The 18,472-nt window shown below is 45.8% G+C and overlaps 2 protein-coding genes and 1 long non-coding RNA gene across 3 annotated transcripts in view; 1 reads left to right on the top strand and 2 right to left on the bottom strand.

Moving 5' to 3' along the window:
* The window catches only part of LOC142391556 (protein NLRC3-like), a 189,516-nt gene that overhangs the window by 148,518 nt on the left and 22,526 nt on the right, over nt 1-18,472 (bottom strand). The window lies entirely within an intron of this gene.
* Nucleotides 5,583-8,895, top strand: LOC142391561 (diphthamide biosynthesis protein 3-like). The gene is made up of 3 exons (XM_075477415.1): nt 5,583-5,770; nt 6,256-6,330; nt 7,845-8,895. Exons 1-3 carry the CDS (start codon nt 5,663-5,665, stop codon nt 7,917-7,919), a joined length of 258 nt encoding a protein of 85 aa, XP_075333530.1. The 5' UTR covers nt 5,583-5,662; the 3' UTR covers nt 7,920-8,895.
* LOC142391569 (uncharacterized) lies at nt 8,881-11,932 on the bottom strand. The gene is made up of 2 exons (XR_012770583.1): nt 10,702-11,932; nt 8,881-10,575 (listed from the first exon to the last, which is right to left on the bottom strand). It is a non-coding gene; the product is annotated as an uncharacterized LOC142391569 (long non-coding RNA).

Here is an 18,472-nt window from a genome sequence, read left to right as displayed (position 1 = left end):
TCGTGGCCCTCCTCGGCAACCCGCCGAAGAGTAAGCCAATCAGAGACAGGGGTGGAAAAGCATACAGGAGGACCCTTGGCCAGGGATGAGCCAATGCACCTGAAGCCCCCTTAAGGGAATACCATCGAGGACATCGAGTCGATTCCTCTGTGGCGAAGAGGTCTCAGATCCTGAGCACTAAGTCGCTGTGAAGGGACCACTCTTCCCGGAGCAGTCGCCTGGCGGGAAAGAGAGTCTGCGACGTGGTTGTGCCGCCCTGGTAAGAACACTGCCTGCAGGGTGGACAGGCAAGGAGAGGCCCATTCCAGGAGATCTCTGGACACTTCCAGAAGCCGCGCTGACCTGGTGCCATCTCGATGGTTGAGGTGGTAGACCGCAGAGGCGTTGTCTGACCGAATCAGAACATAATTCCCCTTCAGGTGGGCAAAAGGTGTCTGAGAGCCAGATGCACAGCACGCAGCTCCAGTACATTTATGTGTTAGGGCGCAGTGACAGCAGACCTAAGGGCACAACCCGAGCGACCGGCGCCAGTTGCCTAGTAGCCGCAGGGAGGCGACGCACGGAAACTGCCGGCCCAGCATGAATCGACTGACCCACCGGAGTATATCGTTCACCCTTGAGCAAATGGGTAAGCCCTCATGGAGGGTGAATCCGGAGACACCCCAAGAAAAGTGGTTGTCTGAGATGGGGTCAGGCAGCTCGTCTCCAAGGTGGCCTGGAGGCCCAACTGGGACACATGACCAAGCAGACGACTCGTATCACAAGAAGCATGCGCCCGGGATGGGGTGCAGAAGTCAATCGTCGAGGTATGGAAGAGCCTTCATTCCGCAGAGGGGAAAGGTCTGCTGTTACACTCCGAGTGAACACCCTCGGGGAGAGAGAGAGGCCAAACGGGGGCATCGGAGAAAAACGGCGATGTTCTGCCGCAAGAGGTACATGAAAAGTACTCGTCCGTCAGGTCTGTTGAGGGAAACCATTTGTCCCTCGTAACAGTCTGAAGAACCTCTGCCGTCGTGAGCCTGTGAAAAGGCAGCACCTTTAGATATAGACTCAGTCCCCCTGGGACCCAAAATAGTAGCCTCTGGGTTGCTGCAGAGGATCAATTGTCTCTATTGCATCCTTGGCCAGGAGGGCAGAAAGCTCCTGGTCCAGTGCTTGAGCTTACACCGGGTTGGTGATTATGGTCACCCTGCCCCGGCGCGACATGCGAGGCCGCCGTTGGGATCGTAGCCGGTAACCCGAGGTAAGGGTGGGAACCACCCCTGGATCCCCAGCATGAGCAGCCCAATACTGAGCTGCTGATTGGAAAAAAAAAAATTCGACGATTGGCCCGGTGGCCTCATCGCCCGTCCCCATGGCCCTTGATGGGGCGGCGGCCAGAGTTTGTGGCACACTTCATCTGGTGACACCATAGTGTGGCCACCTCAGGTACAACCGCAGGCATAAGATCCAAGCCATCCTTAACAGACTCATGTAAGGCCGCCGACACGCGACCATCTGTGGAGGGGCGTGAAAGGCTCTAGTTCCGCCAACAAGCGCGTAACTCAGAGACAGAAGAGGCCCGTCTGAGCCTGAAAAAGGCACTTCCAGGAGCGGACTCTTCCACCTGCGGGACGTCCAACTGCAGCTGCCTCAATGCCATATGCATGACGTCCCGCATAGAGCTGCCACTCAACCCACCAGCTGCACTATGAGACGAAGAGAGTGAGTCAGTCTCACGACTGCGCCCCTTCCTCACTCTTAAAGTGAGGGGCAGAGGCAGCCAAAGACGACACGTCCACCTCCGAAGCCAACTCTGGCATGGGTGGAGAAGAGGATCCAACTAGCGAAGTATCCAGCTGGCGTGCCTGAAGAAGGGATTTCACTTCTGTCAGTTCTGCAGACAAACGCTCAACTCTCGTGGAAAGGCCCTGATCAGACTTGGCTCGACTCTTCTTAGGAGGAGCCAGAGGCTGTGGCCTCATTCCAGCGCTTCAAGCGCCTGGGGGGGGGGGGAGGTGGAAGGTCATTGCCAACCTCGGGGCGCAATCGGGCCAGCCGAGTCACCCACACAGCACGGGGCATGTAACCACAGTTCATGCAGGAATTCTCTGATAGGGTCCCCACCAGGTGATCATGTCAAGGGCACAGGTTGCCATCATCAGCCTGAAGCACGGTCCCACAATCCACACAACAGTGGGAGCCATCCATGTTCGAAACTGACCCGAGTCCAACCGCAGGCAGAAAGAACAGAGGAGCTGACACAGTCAGCTACGTCCAGAACACCGGACGACAATCCAAACTCCAAGACTGGGAGAGGGGGCGAAAACGCAGCCGTCACCAATCAGGGCAGTCAAAACCGAATAGGCGGCTAGCTAAAACTGGGAGAGGGGGCGAAAACGCTGCCTTCACCAGTTAAAGCAACCAAAACTGAGTAAGCGGCTGGCTAGAACGGGGAGAGGGGGCGGAAACGCTGCCTTCACCAGTTAAAGCTCAGCGCTAAACAGAGTGAGCCGTCCGCGAAAGTTGGGAGAGGGGGCGACAACGCAGCCTTCACCAAATAACGCTCAATGCCAATCAAAGCAGCCAGAGCTGAATAAGCGGCTAGCCAAGACTGGGAGAGGGGGCGAAAACGCAGCCGTCACCAATTAAAGCTCAGTGCAAAATAGTGAGATATTAGCTAAAATCGGGAGAGGGGGCGAAAACGCTGCCTTCACCAATTAAAGCAATCAACACAGATGCTACCACAGGTAGCTCAACCTACAACTGAATAAGCGGCCAGCTAAAACCGGGAGAGGGGGCGAAAACGCAACCGTCACCAATTAAAGCTTAGCGCAAAATATTGAGATATTAGCTTAAATCGGGAGAGGGGGCGAAAACGCTGCCTACACCAGTTAAAGCAACCAAAACTGAGTAAGCGGCTGGCTAGAACGGGGAGAGGGGGCGGAAACGCTGCCTTCACCAGTTAAAGCTCAGCGCAAAACAGAGTGAGCTGTCCGCTAAAGTTGGGAGAGGGGGCGACAACGCAGCCGTCACCAAATAACGCTCAATGCCAATCAAAGCAGCCAGAACTGAATAAGCGGCTAGCTAAAATCGGGAGAGGGGGCGAAAACGCAGCCGTCACCAATTAAAGCTCAGTGCAAAATAGTGAGATATTAGCTAAAATCGGGAGAGGGGGCGAAAACGCTGCCTTCACCAATTAAAGCAATCAACACAGATGCTACCACAGGTAGCTCAACCTACAACTGAATAAGCGGCCAGCTAAAACCGGGAGAGGGGGCGAAAACGCAGCCGTCACCAATTAAAGCTTAGCGCAAAATAGTGAGATATTAGCTAAAATCGGGAGAGGGGGCGAAAACGCAGCCGTCACCAATTAAAGCTTAGCGCAAAATAGTGAGATATTAGCTAAAATCGGGAGAGGGGGCGAAAACGCAGCCGTCACCAATTAAAGCTTAGCGCAAAATAGTGAGATATTAGCTAAAATCGGGAGAGGGGGCGAAAACGCAGCCGTCACCAATTAAAGCAATCAAACTCAGATGCTACCGTAGGTAGCTCAGTTTAGGAAACTAAACAAGCAGCTGTTCAATATCGGGAGAGGGGGGGCGGAACGCCACCGTCACCAATTAGAGCACAGCACAAAAAAAGAGTGAGATATTAGCTAAAATCGGGAGAGGGGGCGAGACGCCATCACCGATTAAAGCAATCAAACTTAGATGCCACCACAGGTAGCCCAGTCTAACTGGATAAGCCTTTGGCTAAAATCGGGAGAGGGGGCGAGACGCCATCACCGATTAAAGCAATCAAACTTAGATGCCACCACAGGTAGCCCAGTCTAACTGGATAAGTCTTTGGCTAAAATTGGGAGAGGGGGCGAGACGCCACCGTCACCAAATAAGAAATCAAACTGAGAAGCTACAAGAGGTAGCTCAGTTCAGAACCAAATAATCAGCTGTTTAATGTAGGGAGAGGGGGCGAGATGCAACCGTCACCAATAAAGAAATCAAACTGAGAAGCTACAAGAGGTAGCTCAGTTCAGAACCAAATAATCAGCTGTGTAATATAGGGAGAGGGGGCGAGATGCAACCGTCACCAATAAAGAAATCAAACTGAGAAGCTACAACGGTAGCTCAGTTCAGAACCAAATAATCAGCTGTTCAGTATCGGGAGAGGGGGCGAGATGCAACCGTCACCAATAAAGAAATCAAACTGAGAAGCTACAAGAGGTAGCTCAGTTCAGAACCAAATAATCAGCTGTTCAGTATCGGGAGAGGGGGCGAGATGCAACCGTCACCAATAAAGAAATCAAACTGAGAAGCTACAAGAGGTAGCTCAGTTCAGAACCAAATTATCAGCTGTGTAATATAGGGAGAGGGGGCGAGATGCAACCGTCACCAATAAAGAAATCAAACTGAGAAGCTACAACGTAGCTCAGTTCAGAACCAAATAATCAGCTGTTCAGTATCGGGAGAGGGGGCGAGATGCAACCATCACCAATAAAGAAATCAAACTGAGAAACTACAACAGGTAGCTCAGTTCAGAACCAAATAAGCAGCTGGTTAGTATCGGGAGAGAGGGGGCGAGACGCCACCGCAACCGATTAAAGCAGACAAAGCAAACAAAGCACAAATGCTACGCAGTTAGCTCAGTTCAGAGCTAAACGATCAGCTGTTTAATATCGGGAGAGGGGGGGCGAAACGCCACCGTCGCCGATTACAGCAAACAAAGCACCGATGCTACAGCCGGTAGCTCAGTTCAGAGCTAACGATCAGCTGTATAATATCGGGAGAGGGGGGGCGAAACGCCACCGTCGCCGATTACAGCAAACAAAGCTCCGATGCTACAGCCGGTAGCTCAGTTCAGAGCTAAACGATCAGCTGTTTAATATCGGGAGCTGTTTCAACTGAAAAAACGGTAGGTTAAGGCGCTACCGTTACAAATCAAGCGCAACAACAGCCGGAGAGGCTAACCTTAAGTAGCCAAGCTGAAGTGTGCGTATCATACCACCAACCTGAAGCTGTGAGTCGGGAGGGGGGGGGGCGCAACGCGACCATCCCCAGCACACAGAAGATCGGTCAAGGATCAACCCGTCGCAGCCCCTAGGAGGGCGAAATATCGCTGCTCCAGCCAACCGGCAAATGGGGCGTCAAACGACGGTGAAATGACCAAGAAAGGTTGATGCTATGTAAGCGAACCGCACGCGAGAAGAAAAAGGAGCAGAGTGTCGGATGACACCAGGCTATATAGCCTCTGATTGATCACCCGACATGTCACAGGTGTGACTCTGTTGGTATTACTACTCGAACGGCGCATGCGCGAAGGGATATTCAGTGCTTTCAGCACCGCCTCTGGCGGTCAGTAGGGATGAAATAGAACTCCAGTTTCGGGTTTCCTTGATGCAACGTCGCCCTCTTCTGGACAAAGTGGGAAGAGTCGCAGGAGAAACTTTTTCCTTTCGTGTATCAAAACTTTTATTTGTTTGAATATTTTTTAGTTATTAAACCATTTGTTTGTTGTTGTTTTTTGCGTTTTTAATCCATTTTTGTCTCCTTTTCCGTCTCTTCTGGGGTGAAAATAAACAAAAACAAAGACGGCTGAAATACGTCATAGACCTGAGACGATGACGCCGTAAGCGTGCGCCGCCGGTGCTGCTTTGACGTTTGCGACGCGAGTGACTCCGGGAAAGATGTCGGTGTTTCACGATGAAGTTGAGGTGGAAGACTTTGAGTACGATGAGGAGACGGAGACGTTTTATTTCCCGTGTCCCTGCGGGGACCGCTTCGCTATAACTAAAGTGAGTCCGCTGGGAGCTGATGGCCAACTCCGATTGTGTTCAAACCAAAGTCCACTTTAAAAATCTCTGATTATTACTCTACTCATCCTTTGGAGAAGTTAAATATTGAGCAGTTAATGTTTTTATCGCTTCCATAAATCTCCAACGTCTTCTGATGCATTCTGCTCAGAATCATTGAGTATTTTTAGATCATATTTACATTTTTTTTAATAGTTTTTACAGAGTTTTTACCAGAAAGTTGCTTTCAAACATGGCGACAATGATTCAGAATGTTGTTGTTTTACCTTTGATGGTCAGTTTACAGTAAGAAGCCGAATTAAGTTGATCATTTCCACTGAAAGCAAATAGATATTGAAGGTTTGTTATTTTTTTAATGAAATGGGTTTAAATGAGTGTTGCATCATGAAGACATGCTCGTGCAGAACTCTCAGGTGAGCTGGTGCTGAAAGAAAGCTGAACCTGAGAGCTGTGCTTGTGTTTTTAAGGAGGACCTGGAGAACGGGGAGGAGGTGGCCACATGTCCCAGCTGCTCGCTCATTGTTAAAGTCATCTATGATCAGGTAGCTGCTGAATCCTCAGGTTGCTCACCCTGATCCAGTTGTTAAAAACCAGCTTTTAGCAGGAAAACCGGTTCCAGATCAGCTCCTGCTTAAACCTGGATGTGAAAGTCAAAACCGCAGAGGAACAACATTAAGTTCATCTTATTTTCTTAAAAGTTTAATGTTTTCCGGCATCAAGCCAAGTTGGAGATGGCAACCATCCCAAAGTCCATCCACCTAAGTTTAGGCTAAATGACCCGTCTGGGAGAAAATGGGCTTCTGGGAAAAGCCACATCAGGGTTTATTCTTGAACAGGACTCTTCTTCTTTGTGCCTTTTTCTGGCGGTAAGATGGCCGCCCTGACGTGTGGGAAGTAAGTGGTTCATTCTAAGGCCATAAAAACGTTAGACACTAATGTGAGGTTGGTTTCTCTCGGGTTCAGACTGTTTACTGACTCTGATTGATACGGTGGCCCTGAAGTGCAAAACACAACGACATTAACCAAAACGGAAAAGGTAGGTGCCCTCGGCGAAATAAATCGTTGCTGATTGGACTGGTGGTGCTCCGTGCTTTAAACCAGAAAGACTATGGTTTACATGTTTTCAAAATAGAAGCGCTGCTAGTGACAACGTACACGCTGCTATTAAAGAATATTTAGATGTAAATATCCCGTCTTACATGCTGCTTTATCTCTTGATGTTAACAAAAAGATCTCAAAAGATATTGACAAGATGTTATTAAACTTTATATGGCGGAACAAAAACCACTATATTAAAAAATCTTTAATAATGAACTTATATGATAATGTTGGCCTTAACATTTTAGACTTTTACACTTTAAATAATACTTAAATATATTTAAAATAAAAAATAAATTGGTTTAAATAATGTATCAAGAACCCATCTTCAATTTGGAACTTCATACCAATATTGTTCCATATGTAGTGTCTATGTGAGGAAAAATCTTTTTGTAGCTCAATGACCAAGAAAGAAGCATCTGTTTATGAAAGAAGGATAGTTTTGAGGGGATTTTTTCAACATTATTACAAAGTAAAAAGAAATTTAAGCCTTCTAATTTAGAGAAAATAACATTTAGTATGAAGTTCCAAATTGATGATGGGTTCTTGATAAATTGTTTAAACCAATTTTATTTTGAAAGTATTATTTGAAGTGTAAAAGTCTAAAAAGTTAAGGCCACCATCATCATATGAGTTCATTATTACTTATTTTTTAATAGTATTCTTTAATAGCAGCGTGTACGTTGTCACTAGCAGCGCTTTTATTTTGAAAACATGTAAACCATAGTCTTTCTGGTTTAAAGCACGGACCACCACCAGTCCAATCAGCGACGATTTATTTCGCCCAAGGGTACCTACCTTTTCCGTTTTGGTTAATGTCGTTGTGTTTTCTCTTGTGCTGTTGTGTTTGGCACTTCAGGGCCACCGTAGGTTGATCCCATTTGGAGCTCCGCTGTGAGAGGAAAAGGTTGAAATGTTTAAGGAAATCCAGACTGACCCAAAGCCGTTTGTGTTTCAGGAGTTGTTCGTGTCCGGAGAAATCATCGAGGCTCCGTCGGCCTCGGAGCACAAACTGCAGCCGGCTCGGTCCTGAAGGAGGAAACCAGTTTGTACAAACTTTATTGGAGCAAAGAGACGCTCGGAGTGACGCTGAGCCTCGTGTTTTCCTGTGCTGGCTGGTGGTTTCATGTTAGCTTTCCTGTTGCGTTCATGGGGAGGAGCGGCATGTTTTCCCCTGAGCCAACGTCCTGCTGGAGGCCGGAGACGGCCGGAGCGGCGCCTGGTTCCAGTCGCGTCACGCTGCATTCGATTACGACTGGGAAAACTCAGAGAGAGCTGCACCACTGATCCGGTTTCCTGGTCGGGGACGTGAAGCAGACTTCCATGTTCCACATCCTCTGCTGGAAAGGTCGCCCACAGAGTCTTCCATCTGCTTTTCTTCTTCCAGGGAAACATCGGACGGCGTCCCGGTGGCTAAGCAAAGAGGCGAACTCTTTACCGACAGTAAAAAATGACCTGAACACCAGTTCAGACTTCCCCTTCAGAGGTCTTTCAGAGCTGCAACAGACTCTCTGCTGGTGTTTTCTGCTAAAACTCGCCCGTTTGAAGCTGAACGCTTTGTCTCAGATTTCAGCGGTTTGTCTGGGATATGGAACTCAGGCTTAAAATCTTGTAAATGTGGCTAAACGGAAGTAAAACCAAGTGCCTGCAGCTGTGAGTCGCCTTCATATGGAAGCTGTGGTTTATCAGCTGACTTCAGACTGTTGGGAGCCATGATGATGACATAAACCAGAGTGTGTGCACGGATCAAATCTACATCTGAGGGCAGCTCGACCCTGCAGGATTAAAGATCTGTCTTTTAAAACTGTTTAATTGTATTTATTAAGATTCAACGGGGTGAAATTTGTCCCTCTCAGGCTACCGTACTTCTGTCTGAAAGTGGACTTTGTGCTGTTTGGGTCAGGAGAGACGTCCCCTGAGGAAATTCTACTAAACAGACATTTAAACCGTGTTTGAACAGTTTGCTTTGATAAAAAGAATAAAAACACAAGTAATAAAGTTGGAATGCTACCGAGTTTTATTGTGAATATTTTGTTCATCAGAAAACTCATCCTGAAATATCTTAGCAGTTAGCATTTAATGAAGAATGTGACTAAATTTAATAAAAAAAAAAAAGACAAATGACATTTTCCACTCAAACATCAAAGGAGGTTGATATAAAATCTCCTGAGTTTAACTGGAATTTATCTTTAATAATGAAGCAGAAAGTAAGAGCGAAAGATTCTTAACTTCCCAATTTTAGGTCAAGTGAATGCAGCATGATTTCAGGTTCAAACTAACGGAAGAAGAAGAAGAAGCCATTAAAGGCCATGAAGATGCGTCCCTCTCAGCGGTGGATCCTGCGTTTAAATGAAGGCGTCTGCAACATGTCGATGACCAGTGGAGGCGGCGCATTCCACCAGATGTGTCGCAGCGGGAAAAATGTTCGTAGAGAAAGTTCCAAATGAGCCGAATCTTTGCCCCGGCGACAGATGTGCTGGAGAGAGGCGGCCAACCGGCCCGGTGCCGATGGCGGGGTTTTTCAATGGTGTGTTCGGAAACGTTGCCATGTCAACAGATACATAGGGTAAGGGTCAGTCAAATTCAGTTCAGTTTTATTTTTACATTATTTTATAAATCACAACAAACATCATCTTAGGAGGCTTCTAAAGGTAAAGTCCTGAATTAGAGCACTGATTGCAAAGCCAAGACATCCACTTATAGTTCAGGGTATCAAGCACATATTTCAGAAATATGGTTTCATGTTGACAAGCAAACTGCAAATTATTTAATATAATTTTTATGATTCCTAATTTGATTTCTAAGTATCAGTTTGTCACGTGCAGCAAACTAACTGCAGCTGACATCAACTGAATGGTCTCAGTGTGAAGCTTTGACTGGAAACAACATCCTGGAAGAATGGCAGCTTCCATCTTTAAAGGACTGGAAGAGGAAGAAGTTTCCAAGGAATCATTCAGAAGAGTTTTTAAACAGAAACTGACTGAAACCATGAATCTGAAAAGGTGTTTCTGAGTGAAAGAGACAGACATGAACAGACTGAACTATCTGTTCAGCAGGGATTCTCTGACAGGAGGACACTCTGTATACTCAGCACAGAGACACTGAGGAACCAGATGACCTGAACCAGAACCCAAATCCAGGATGCAGAGGTTCTTCAGTGAATGTGGTGCTGAAGGTGTGGAGGTGGATCAGTGTGTCAGAGGAGACTCTGTAGAAGGACAGAGTGCCAGCAGGACGGTCCACATACACTGCTGCTCTGTTAGAGACAGAGGAGGAGGAGGAGGAGGAGGAGGAGGAGGAGGAGGAGGAGGAGGAGGAGGAGGAGGAGGAGGAGGAGGAGGAGGAGGAGATGTATGTTCCTCTTTTTATGTGACAGACATAGTAACCTCCATCAGAGCAGCTCAGACTCCAGGACTGATCATTCCTTCCAAACTCACAGTCTCTGTCTCCTCCTCTCCTGCTGATTCCTCTGTAACTCACTGATATATAAACGTCTCCTCTCCACTCGACCTCCCAGTAACAGCGACCAGTCAGAACATTTCTACACAGCAGCTGAGGCCAGACATCAAACCTGTCTGGATGATCAGGATATGACTGAACCTCCTCCACACGTGTCACCTTCCTGTTGTTGTCAGACAGTTTTAGTTCTCTGTTCACTGTGTTTGTGTCGATTGTGAGTTGGCAGGAATCTGAAGGAGAGAACAAACACAGTCCAGCTGCAGTTATTGATCTATCATCTGTTCACTTTGATCAATGAGTGATGTGACAGTGTGACGATGGCTGGATGTCATGAATCAGATGAAGAACACACTCACACTTCCTCAGACCTGGTGTCAGCCATCGTTCTCCAGCAGGCTCCACCCTGAAAGGAGGAAAATAATTGTCACATGTTTCAGGACTCCAGAAATAGTATCTAGAATGAGCCGGTCCCATTCCAGCTGATGCTGGAGGAATGGTGGAGCACATGCTGCCAATCATACCCATATATTCTGCTTATGTCCCAAAGTAAAGACACTCTGGGGAGAGGTATCTGATGCTCTATACCTCAGGATGCTATTGTGGCTCTATTAGGAGTGATGCCTAAAGGGCTGAATGGGAGGTCAGAGAAACATCTGTAAATATATTACTCACAGCAGCACTGAGCTGCAGAACTATTAGATGGCTGAACCCCCCCTTCATATAACATCTGGATCCAGAAGGTTTGGGACCTTCATTAGATGGAGCACATTACATATCTATGAAGGCTCCTAAAGTCCATCTTTACTAACCGCTGGAGTCCTGTCGGCTCTTTATGAACACAATGAGACTGGTTAGCCTTCCTCCTCTGCCACCTGTTTCCCATCATCCACACAGAGCCTCACAATGTTTCAGTGCTGGTTTCCTCATCACTTATTTCTGTGTGGGCTTGTACATATGAATGTCTGAATGTGTATATTTGATTTAACATATTTAATGTGGCCCTGTGATGGATGGCGACCTGTCCATGGTGAACCCCGCCTCTGGCCCCGCTGGGAGGGGCTCCGGCCCCCCCGCGACCCGAGCGACGGATTCAGCGGGTGTAGAAGGTGGATGGATGGATGTTTAATGTATTTATTTGGGAGTGGATATTAGTTTTGTTCGTCTCTTGTTTGCTTTTGATCTTAATTTGGATATAATGTGTGTAATTATCATCTCCAGCTGGATAGAGAAAAGTGTAGAAACTGAACGTCGTCGCTGAAAAAACCCAATAAAAACAAGTTCAAACTAAACTAAATTAAACATCCAGATCCTCTCTCAGAACGCAGGTCTAACCCACATGTTCGCATTTCCAGATGTACGCTGAACATGGTTCTAGAAATCTTTGTGCTAAGCTAGGCTAACATGTCCTGGACCCATCTCTGTGTCTGATCCAGGGTCAGAGGACCAATAGACACTTCTCACTGTTGTTCCTGCAGATGTTCTCCTTGGAGACCTCCTCCACAAATATCTGCTGTTCATGTCCAACCAGCATTTGTGCTGTGAGCAAAGGAAACAGGCTCCTACATGTGTGATTGTTCATGTAACACTCAGCAGGAAGCAGAAGCACAGGGCTGAGTGCAGGACAGAGAACATGTTCCCAGCTCTTCCTCCTCTCCATACCTGAGTTTGTGTGGATCCTTCAGTGCAGCCCTCAGCAGCTTCTCTCCTGAGGCTCCTGGATGGTTGTAGCTCAGGTCCAGCTCTCTCAGATGGGAGGGGTTGGAGGTCACAGCTTCAGCCAGAGAAGCACAGCCTTCCTCTGTGATCAGACAGCCTGACAGGCTGTAGACACACAGAACAACAGAAACTCTGAGAGAACTGCTCTGAAGCTGAAGCTGAAGGTCTGCAACTGTCTCACATTACTGACTCTGTGTCTTCAGAAATCTGAGTCACAATCAAACTACACACACGTGGATAAACCTGATTTCTGCTCCCATTTTAGCCCCGAACACATGCAGACACTCCCCACTGAGTCCTGTTCAGATAAAAATATGGACTGCACCACAGTGAGAGCAGCAGTGAAGAAGAAGCTGATTTCACTGGTGTGAAACTGAGACGCTCGTCAGCAGGGGCGCCGCTAGGGATTTAAGAATTATTTTCATGGGCCCCAAACAGCCGGTCAGGAGGCTTTATGATGCCATTTTCCATAAAACTATGCATTTTTATGGTATTTTTGACTATCATTCCCATATTTGTGAGAAAAGAACAACATGACAGCTAACAGGTAGGTAAGCACTGAGGGAATTCATTTAGATTCATTTATTTTCTGCAACATTGAAAATCTAATTCTAAACTCTAAATTAAGCCACCTGAAAAATACACTTAAATATAAAATAAACTCTTCCATGAAAATAATCGCAATTATCATCTGTGGAGAACCAAATAAAATCTCAGCAAAAAAAAAAAAAAAAAAGGCCAATTACCCATCATTTCAACATCATCTATAGAATGATACAACAAGCAAAAGAAGAACATCAGCAGCAGATGTTAAGCTAAGTCGGCTCATACATAAAAACACAACAGGGCTTCATATGGTATATCACATCAGTGACAGTGAACTGAATATAATGAGGTCACGAATAGCCCACAGTGTGAATTGTTTTTGGTTCTAATCTGACATTTGAGACGGTCATAAAGTTTATCATCATTATTAATTCAACACACAGCTGCTCACCTCCTTCCTCATGTGGGGGCACTGGGGCTGTTTCTGGGGCAGGTGGAGCTGGGGGTTGACTGACAGCTGCTGCTGCTGCTGCACTTGACGTATGTATTCGGAACCAGGCGTCATTTTGACAGAGGGGAGGTCAACTGACTGAACATGAACTGCTGCTAAACGTTTGACTGCATTCATTATTTAACAGAAACAGCAGTGAAGTGTAAAAATCCAGAGTTTTCTTCAGAAATATGAGCCAACATGGGGAGAAAGTGAGCCAGCTTATAGACATGGACAAAGTTAATATTCCAGAACTTTCCATCACATGAACCTCTAACAAACCCACCTTGCTTTCTGAAGTATCGGGTGACAAACTGTCGACCTTTTGATTCCTTCTCCTCTTTCTTTGCTTTCTTTTAGTTTTTGGCAGCCAGACTTTGAGGCATATTGCCTTCTCTGCCTTCTTACCCGCTGTGGCGCTGCAGCTGATCCAGTCGGACTGAACCATTTCACATAAATAGAGAGGGGGGGGGCTTAATGTTTCCAAAACAAATAAATGTATTGTTACCGGTACATTGTAAATAAAATATATTTGTGATTATAAGTTAGTTAATAATTTAGTGTCACACTATTTTTTGTCGGTATTATAATTTTATTCGGGCCTCTCTGGGCCCCTCTTAATCATGGGCCCCTAGAAGCCTGAATATGGTTCTGAGCCAGGTTTGACGGCTGCTCTGCGGGGCGAGTATACATGTCCCATACTGTATGTGTTGTAGCGAGTGAATCCACTGAAAGGGAACGTAATGTCATGCGTATCAGTTCATTCAGAAGGAACCAGGTCCAAGCTTGTTTACAGCTGGTTTGCCCCGCCCATCAGGTGGGCTCAGGAGGACAACTCACTCAAAGAACTTTGTAGGAATCTGCACTCTACATTATTTATTGGATGAGAACGCAGCCCAAAAGGAAACTGAGCAAATGAGCCAAAAAAGACTTTCCAGGTTGTTCCAGGTTCAGGTTCCAGGTTCAGGTGAGTTCCTGTGGTGTCAGAGGCCTAAAGCTGCTGGAACAATCATACAAAGAGCATCCACAGGTGTTCTGTTACCTGAGAGTTTCCAGTCTGCAGTTTGGACTCTTCAGTCCAGCAGACACCTGCTTCACCCCTGAATCCTGCAGGTTGTTGTTACTCAGGTCCAGTTGTGTCAGGCTGGAGGACTGGGAGCTGAGAGCTGAGGACACAGCTGCACATCCTTCATCGGAGAGGTTACAGACGCTCAGCCTGAGGAGACAGTTACAGAGAAAAAGAACAGCTGGGATCAGAATCAATCAGCTCTAATGCTGACTGTGGACTGAAAGCCCACTTAGAGGGAACATCAGGGTTAGAAGCCTGTGATCGTGTCCGTGCGGTGGTTTTTATGCTCAGAGATGCATCATGAGTGAAACAAGGAGTCCACACGGTGGCTGAGCCTTTCCACCCTGGAGCTGCAGCTCATCAGAGACAGTCTCAGAATCTGATTCAAACAGCAGAGGCTTTCATGGGGAACAAAGCTGAGGAACTGATCCCATCAGACTGATGGTGGGGCTGACTTCAGAGCTGCCCACCGGGAACAAAGGCTAACATTTATCAGCACTCTGCTCCAGCATGAAAACAGCCTCACCTGAGAGTTTCCAGCCCACAGGTTGGACTCTGCAGTCCAGACAGCAGCTTCACTCCTGAATCCTGCAGGTTGTTGTTACTCAGGTCCAGTTGTGTCAGGCTGGAAGACTGGGAGCTGAGAGCTGAGGACACAGCTGCACATCCTTCATCTGAGAGGGTACAGACGCTCAGCCTGAGGAGAAGATGTTAAACAGTCTTACATTCAGTCACATTTAATAATAACAGTCAAATAAGGGACAGTAATGATGTGAAGCTGCTCTGCAGCCACAATATCTCTGTAACTTCTACTTAGGAGTCTCTGAATCTGATGATATGCACTATGGTTTCATTCTTGGTATTTTATATTCATGTTTTTAATGGACTTTAATTACTAATCCACAGCAGAGATGATGAAAATGTCTCCCATCGCCCACAAATATCTCACTATACACAGAAACACTTTATTTGTGATTCATAAAGGCTGGTCCACAAATATACAGATTAATCTGTAGTTTCATGCTTTAAAATGGAAGAAAAACACTGATTTAAAATGTGAAATGTGTTCTGCACATCTGTGAATCTCTTCCTGTCTCTCTGTAGTTTGTGACTTTGCTCCGTTTTGTGCAGTTTTACTGCAGCTGACCTGCAGAGACCATGCATCAATGTGATGTGCAGAGCTCTCCACAGAGTGAGGTCAGCACTGTGTAGCAGTCACAGTGCCGTGCGGATTAAGAGGCTTTGAAGCCTCTGACGATACCAACATTCCTATCGGGGGATGTTTACATATGTGGATAAAAACCAGATCTTCAATTCTTCTCCACCAAGGAAAAAGAGACAGAAACTGCCTAAGTTACAACGACCTTCGGCCTTTTGAAATCTTTTGGGAGTGGAAACTCCAACAGACGCTTGCCATAAAATTGGAATAAACTAAAATAAACAAAGAATCTTTCTGTTGGAAAAGTGGGAGACCTTAATATGTTATCTTGACCATAAATCGAAGTTGACACTTTAACACCCTTTTCCACCAGAGAACCGACCAGATGGCTGAGCACGAACTGAAAATATTCACTAAGACTCACTTTTAGTCGAATCCTAAACTGTATTAAATGTGTTTGATTACCATATACACGTTCTTTCAGGTTTCCAGCTAGATCACAAGACGCATATAGAGACAATTTGTACGATTCTGGCTTAAATATTGACTGAGAAATAATCTTGTTGGGAAAAGACAAACCCGCCGACGGAACAACATTGCCCCCTAGTGGTCTGTAGTGTTGAATAGTTGAACACATGTGCTCAGTAAAATGGACGAGATATATGCAACAATTTAACTTTTAACGATGTCCCTTCAGTATCTATTTGGTATTTGTTTGGTATCCCCATTGTTAACACAGAAAATTAACATTGTGTGGTTCGCTATTCATATGTCACGACTTTACATATATTCATCTGAATTTTGAGACTCCTAATCGTCGTTATCATGTTGTGTTGTTGTGTCTTTATATCACAAGTCAATGTTATATCTTTAATCTGCATATCTTAACAAGTTGTGGTGTTTTCAGAATCACCAAAACAAATGTTCTATATGAGACAGAGTAATGGAGAAATAAGAGTTTCTTTGTCTCATCCAGAAATCCCCATGTAAATGCTGATCGCCTTACACAGACACCCAGGCAGACGTTCACCACAGTTCAGGCATATCATTGGCTGAAAGAGTAGTGTAAGCTTACGTCATGCCCCGCCTCCCAGAGTCAAACCCCGGAGCCCGCGAAACCAGACTCAGATTTGAGCAGACAAAGAGCAGAGCAGAGAACAGGACGCAGATCACAGTTGCTCAGAGAGATTTGGAGATGACTTGAGAAGAAAAGAAGAGCTCACCAGAGTTTGGGAGTTTCCCGAGTCTCAGGAGAGAGCGGAAAGACGAGAGGATGAGCGATGCAGAGGACGACAGGAGGAAGCCCTCCAGAACCCAGTGAGACCCCGGAGACGAGAAAGAAAGACCCGAACAAAGATAAGAACAGAATGAAGTTTTCCTACCAAGAAAGCCAACTCAAGCAACCTTTTATTAATCTTCTGTGAACTTAAGTTCACTTCATCACAGAAGCAACGGACCAACTCTGACGCTCGGACGAGTTTAATCATGCACAGTGAAGTCTTTGGCACCAGCGTTCCCGTTTCCCGGTGAAGATAAGCGACCATCCAGGCAGCTGCTGAGAAGTCCGCTAGAGTCAGCCACCACAACAAGGAAGGCCCAGAGAGCGGAACCGAGAGAAATCCCCTCGGACCCCGCGTGGCCCCCACTTGCCTTGTTCCGAGCTGACTCCACAGAACTTCAGTACAGTAAGACCGACCCGTTTTTCACCTTAAAGTGGGTTTGATGGATGTCTCGAGGCTTTCACAGAATAATAAATTAATCCAAAATGTCAATGTTTAGCGTCAAATAGTCAGCCAACCTGAACTGTTTGAATACATCCAGTATCTCTCCATTCCCCATATTTTATTTTCCATTCACTAAGTGTTTTATATAATCACCCATATTCCATGCATCTCCTGTTTGTTTAAGGTTCATGTCTTTGGTCATATCATTTTAATAAATAGTTCATATATCTATATATATGTTATAATCACAGATTGTGTCGTATGCTTTCTTTACGTAATGTCTGTCCAACCAAACGAGAACTTTCACGAAAGTAGCGAGATATGGGACTGATTATTAATTGGTTATTAATTTAACATACCGTGATCGCAAGATTTTAACAGTTGTCCTCCCTGGACTGTAACTTAAAAACAAGTTAAAAATACAGGAAGGTGGTGCCCTTTATTCGCGGTTTAAGGTTTATTGAGACTGTGAGAACATCTTATAAATCCTTGTTGTGGCAGCAGATCCAATATCTGTGTCATTCAGGATTCAGGTAGCACTTTTGAAAAGAATGGACGCGAGCAAGCTGGGTTCTTCATAAACAAAAGATCTTTATCCAATAAAAAGGGCTAACAAAAAAGGTATTCCAATACAATGTCCTTGTTTCTTAATTACACAGCGAGCACGGTCAAAAAACTATATACATCCGTGCTTCACTAAATCCGTCTAGCTCTTTCCACCGTTGCATCAGTTCTGAGGATGCGTCTTCCTTTACGCACGCAATCAAATTAAAAGTCCCGAATCTAAAATGACTGTTACATTTCTCTGAACTTAAAATAAACATTTCTTTCAGTAAATAAATAACCTAGAAATGACAAAAACTAAATATATAAATTCTTACACTCTAAATTATATCCCTAAATATTATCATGGCTCTAACACTCCGGCCCCTAATTGTATAGGCAGGATGCATAACAATTAAAAACTACAAAAATAGAGCCATAAACACATTAGCAAGGCTACATTTACTGTACTGTAAATGTCAATTACTCGATCAATCAAACTCAGAATATAACATCCATCAGTCGCCGGTCGTCCTGGACTCATTCAGCTTCCTGCAAAAGACAAAGCTTGTTAGTAGGCCTATCTAATAAGCTGGACTTGGTTTGGACTTGAACTCTTCGGACGACGCCTCTTGCATCTGGGTAAGTCTGCCGGATTCTTCCAGTCAGCCAGGTATTTCTGGGGGCGGAATTGTCCACGATGAGCACAAGATCTCCTGGGGTGAAGTTTCTCTTCCTGTTGTGCCACTTCTGTCGCTCCTGTAGCAACGGGAGGTATTCCTGGGTCCACCTTGACCAAAATAAGTTGGCCATGTATTGTACTTGACGCCATCTTCTACAGGAGTAGACATCATCCGTGTTGAAGACACCTGGTGGAAGG

The sequence above is a fragment of the Odontesthes bonariensis genome, chromosome 11, assembly GCF_027942865.1.
Source record: "Odontesthes bonariensis isolate fOdoBon6 chromosome 11, fOdoBon6.hap1, whole genome shotgun sequence".
In the NCBI taxonomy this organism is placed as follows: domain Eukaryota; kingdom Metazoa; phylum Chordata; class Actinopteri; order Atheriniformes; family Atherinopsidae; genus Odontesthes; species Odontesthes bonariensis.
Note: the sequence above shows the minus strand (reverse complement) of the source record. Positions and strands in the feature narration are given on the sequence as shown.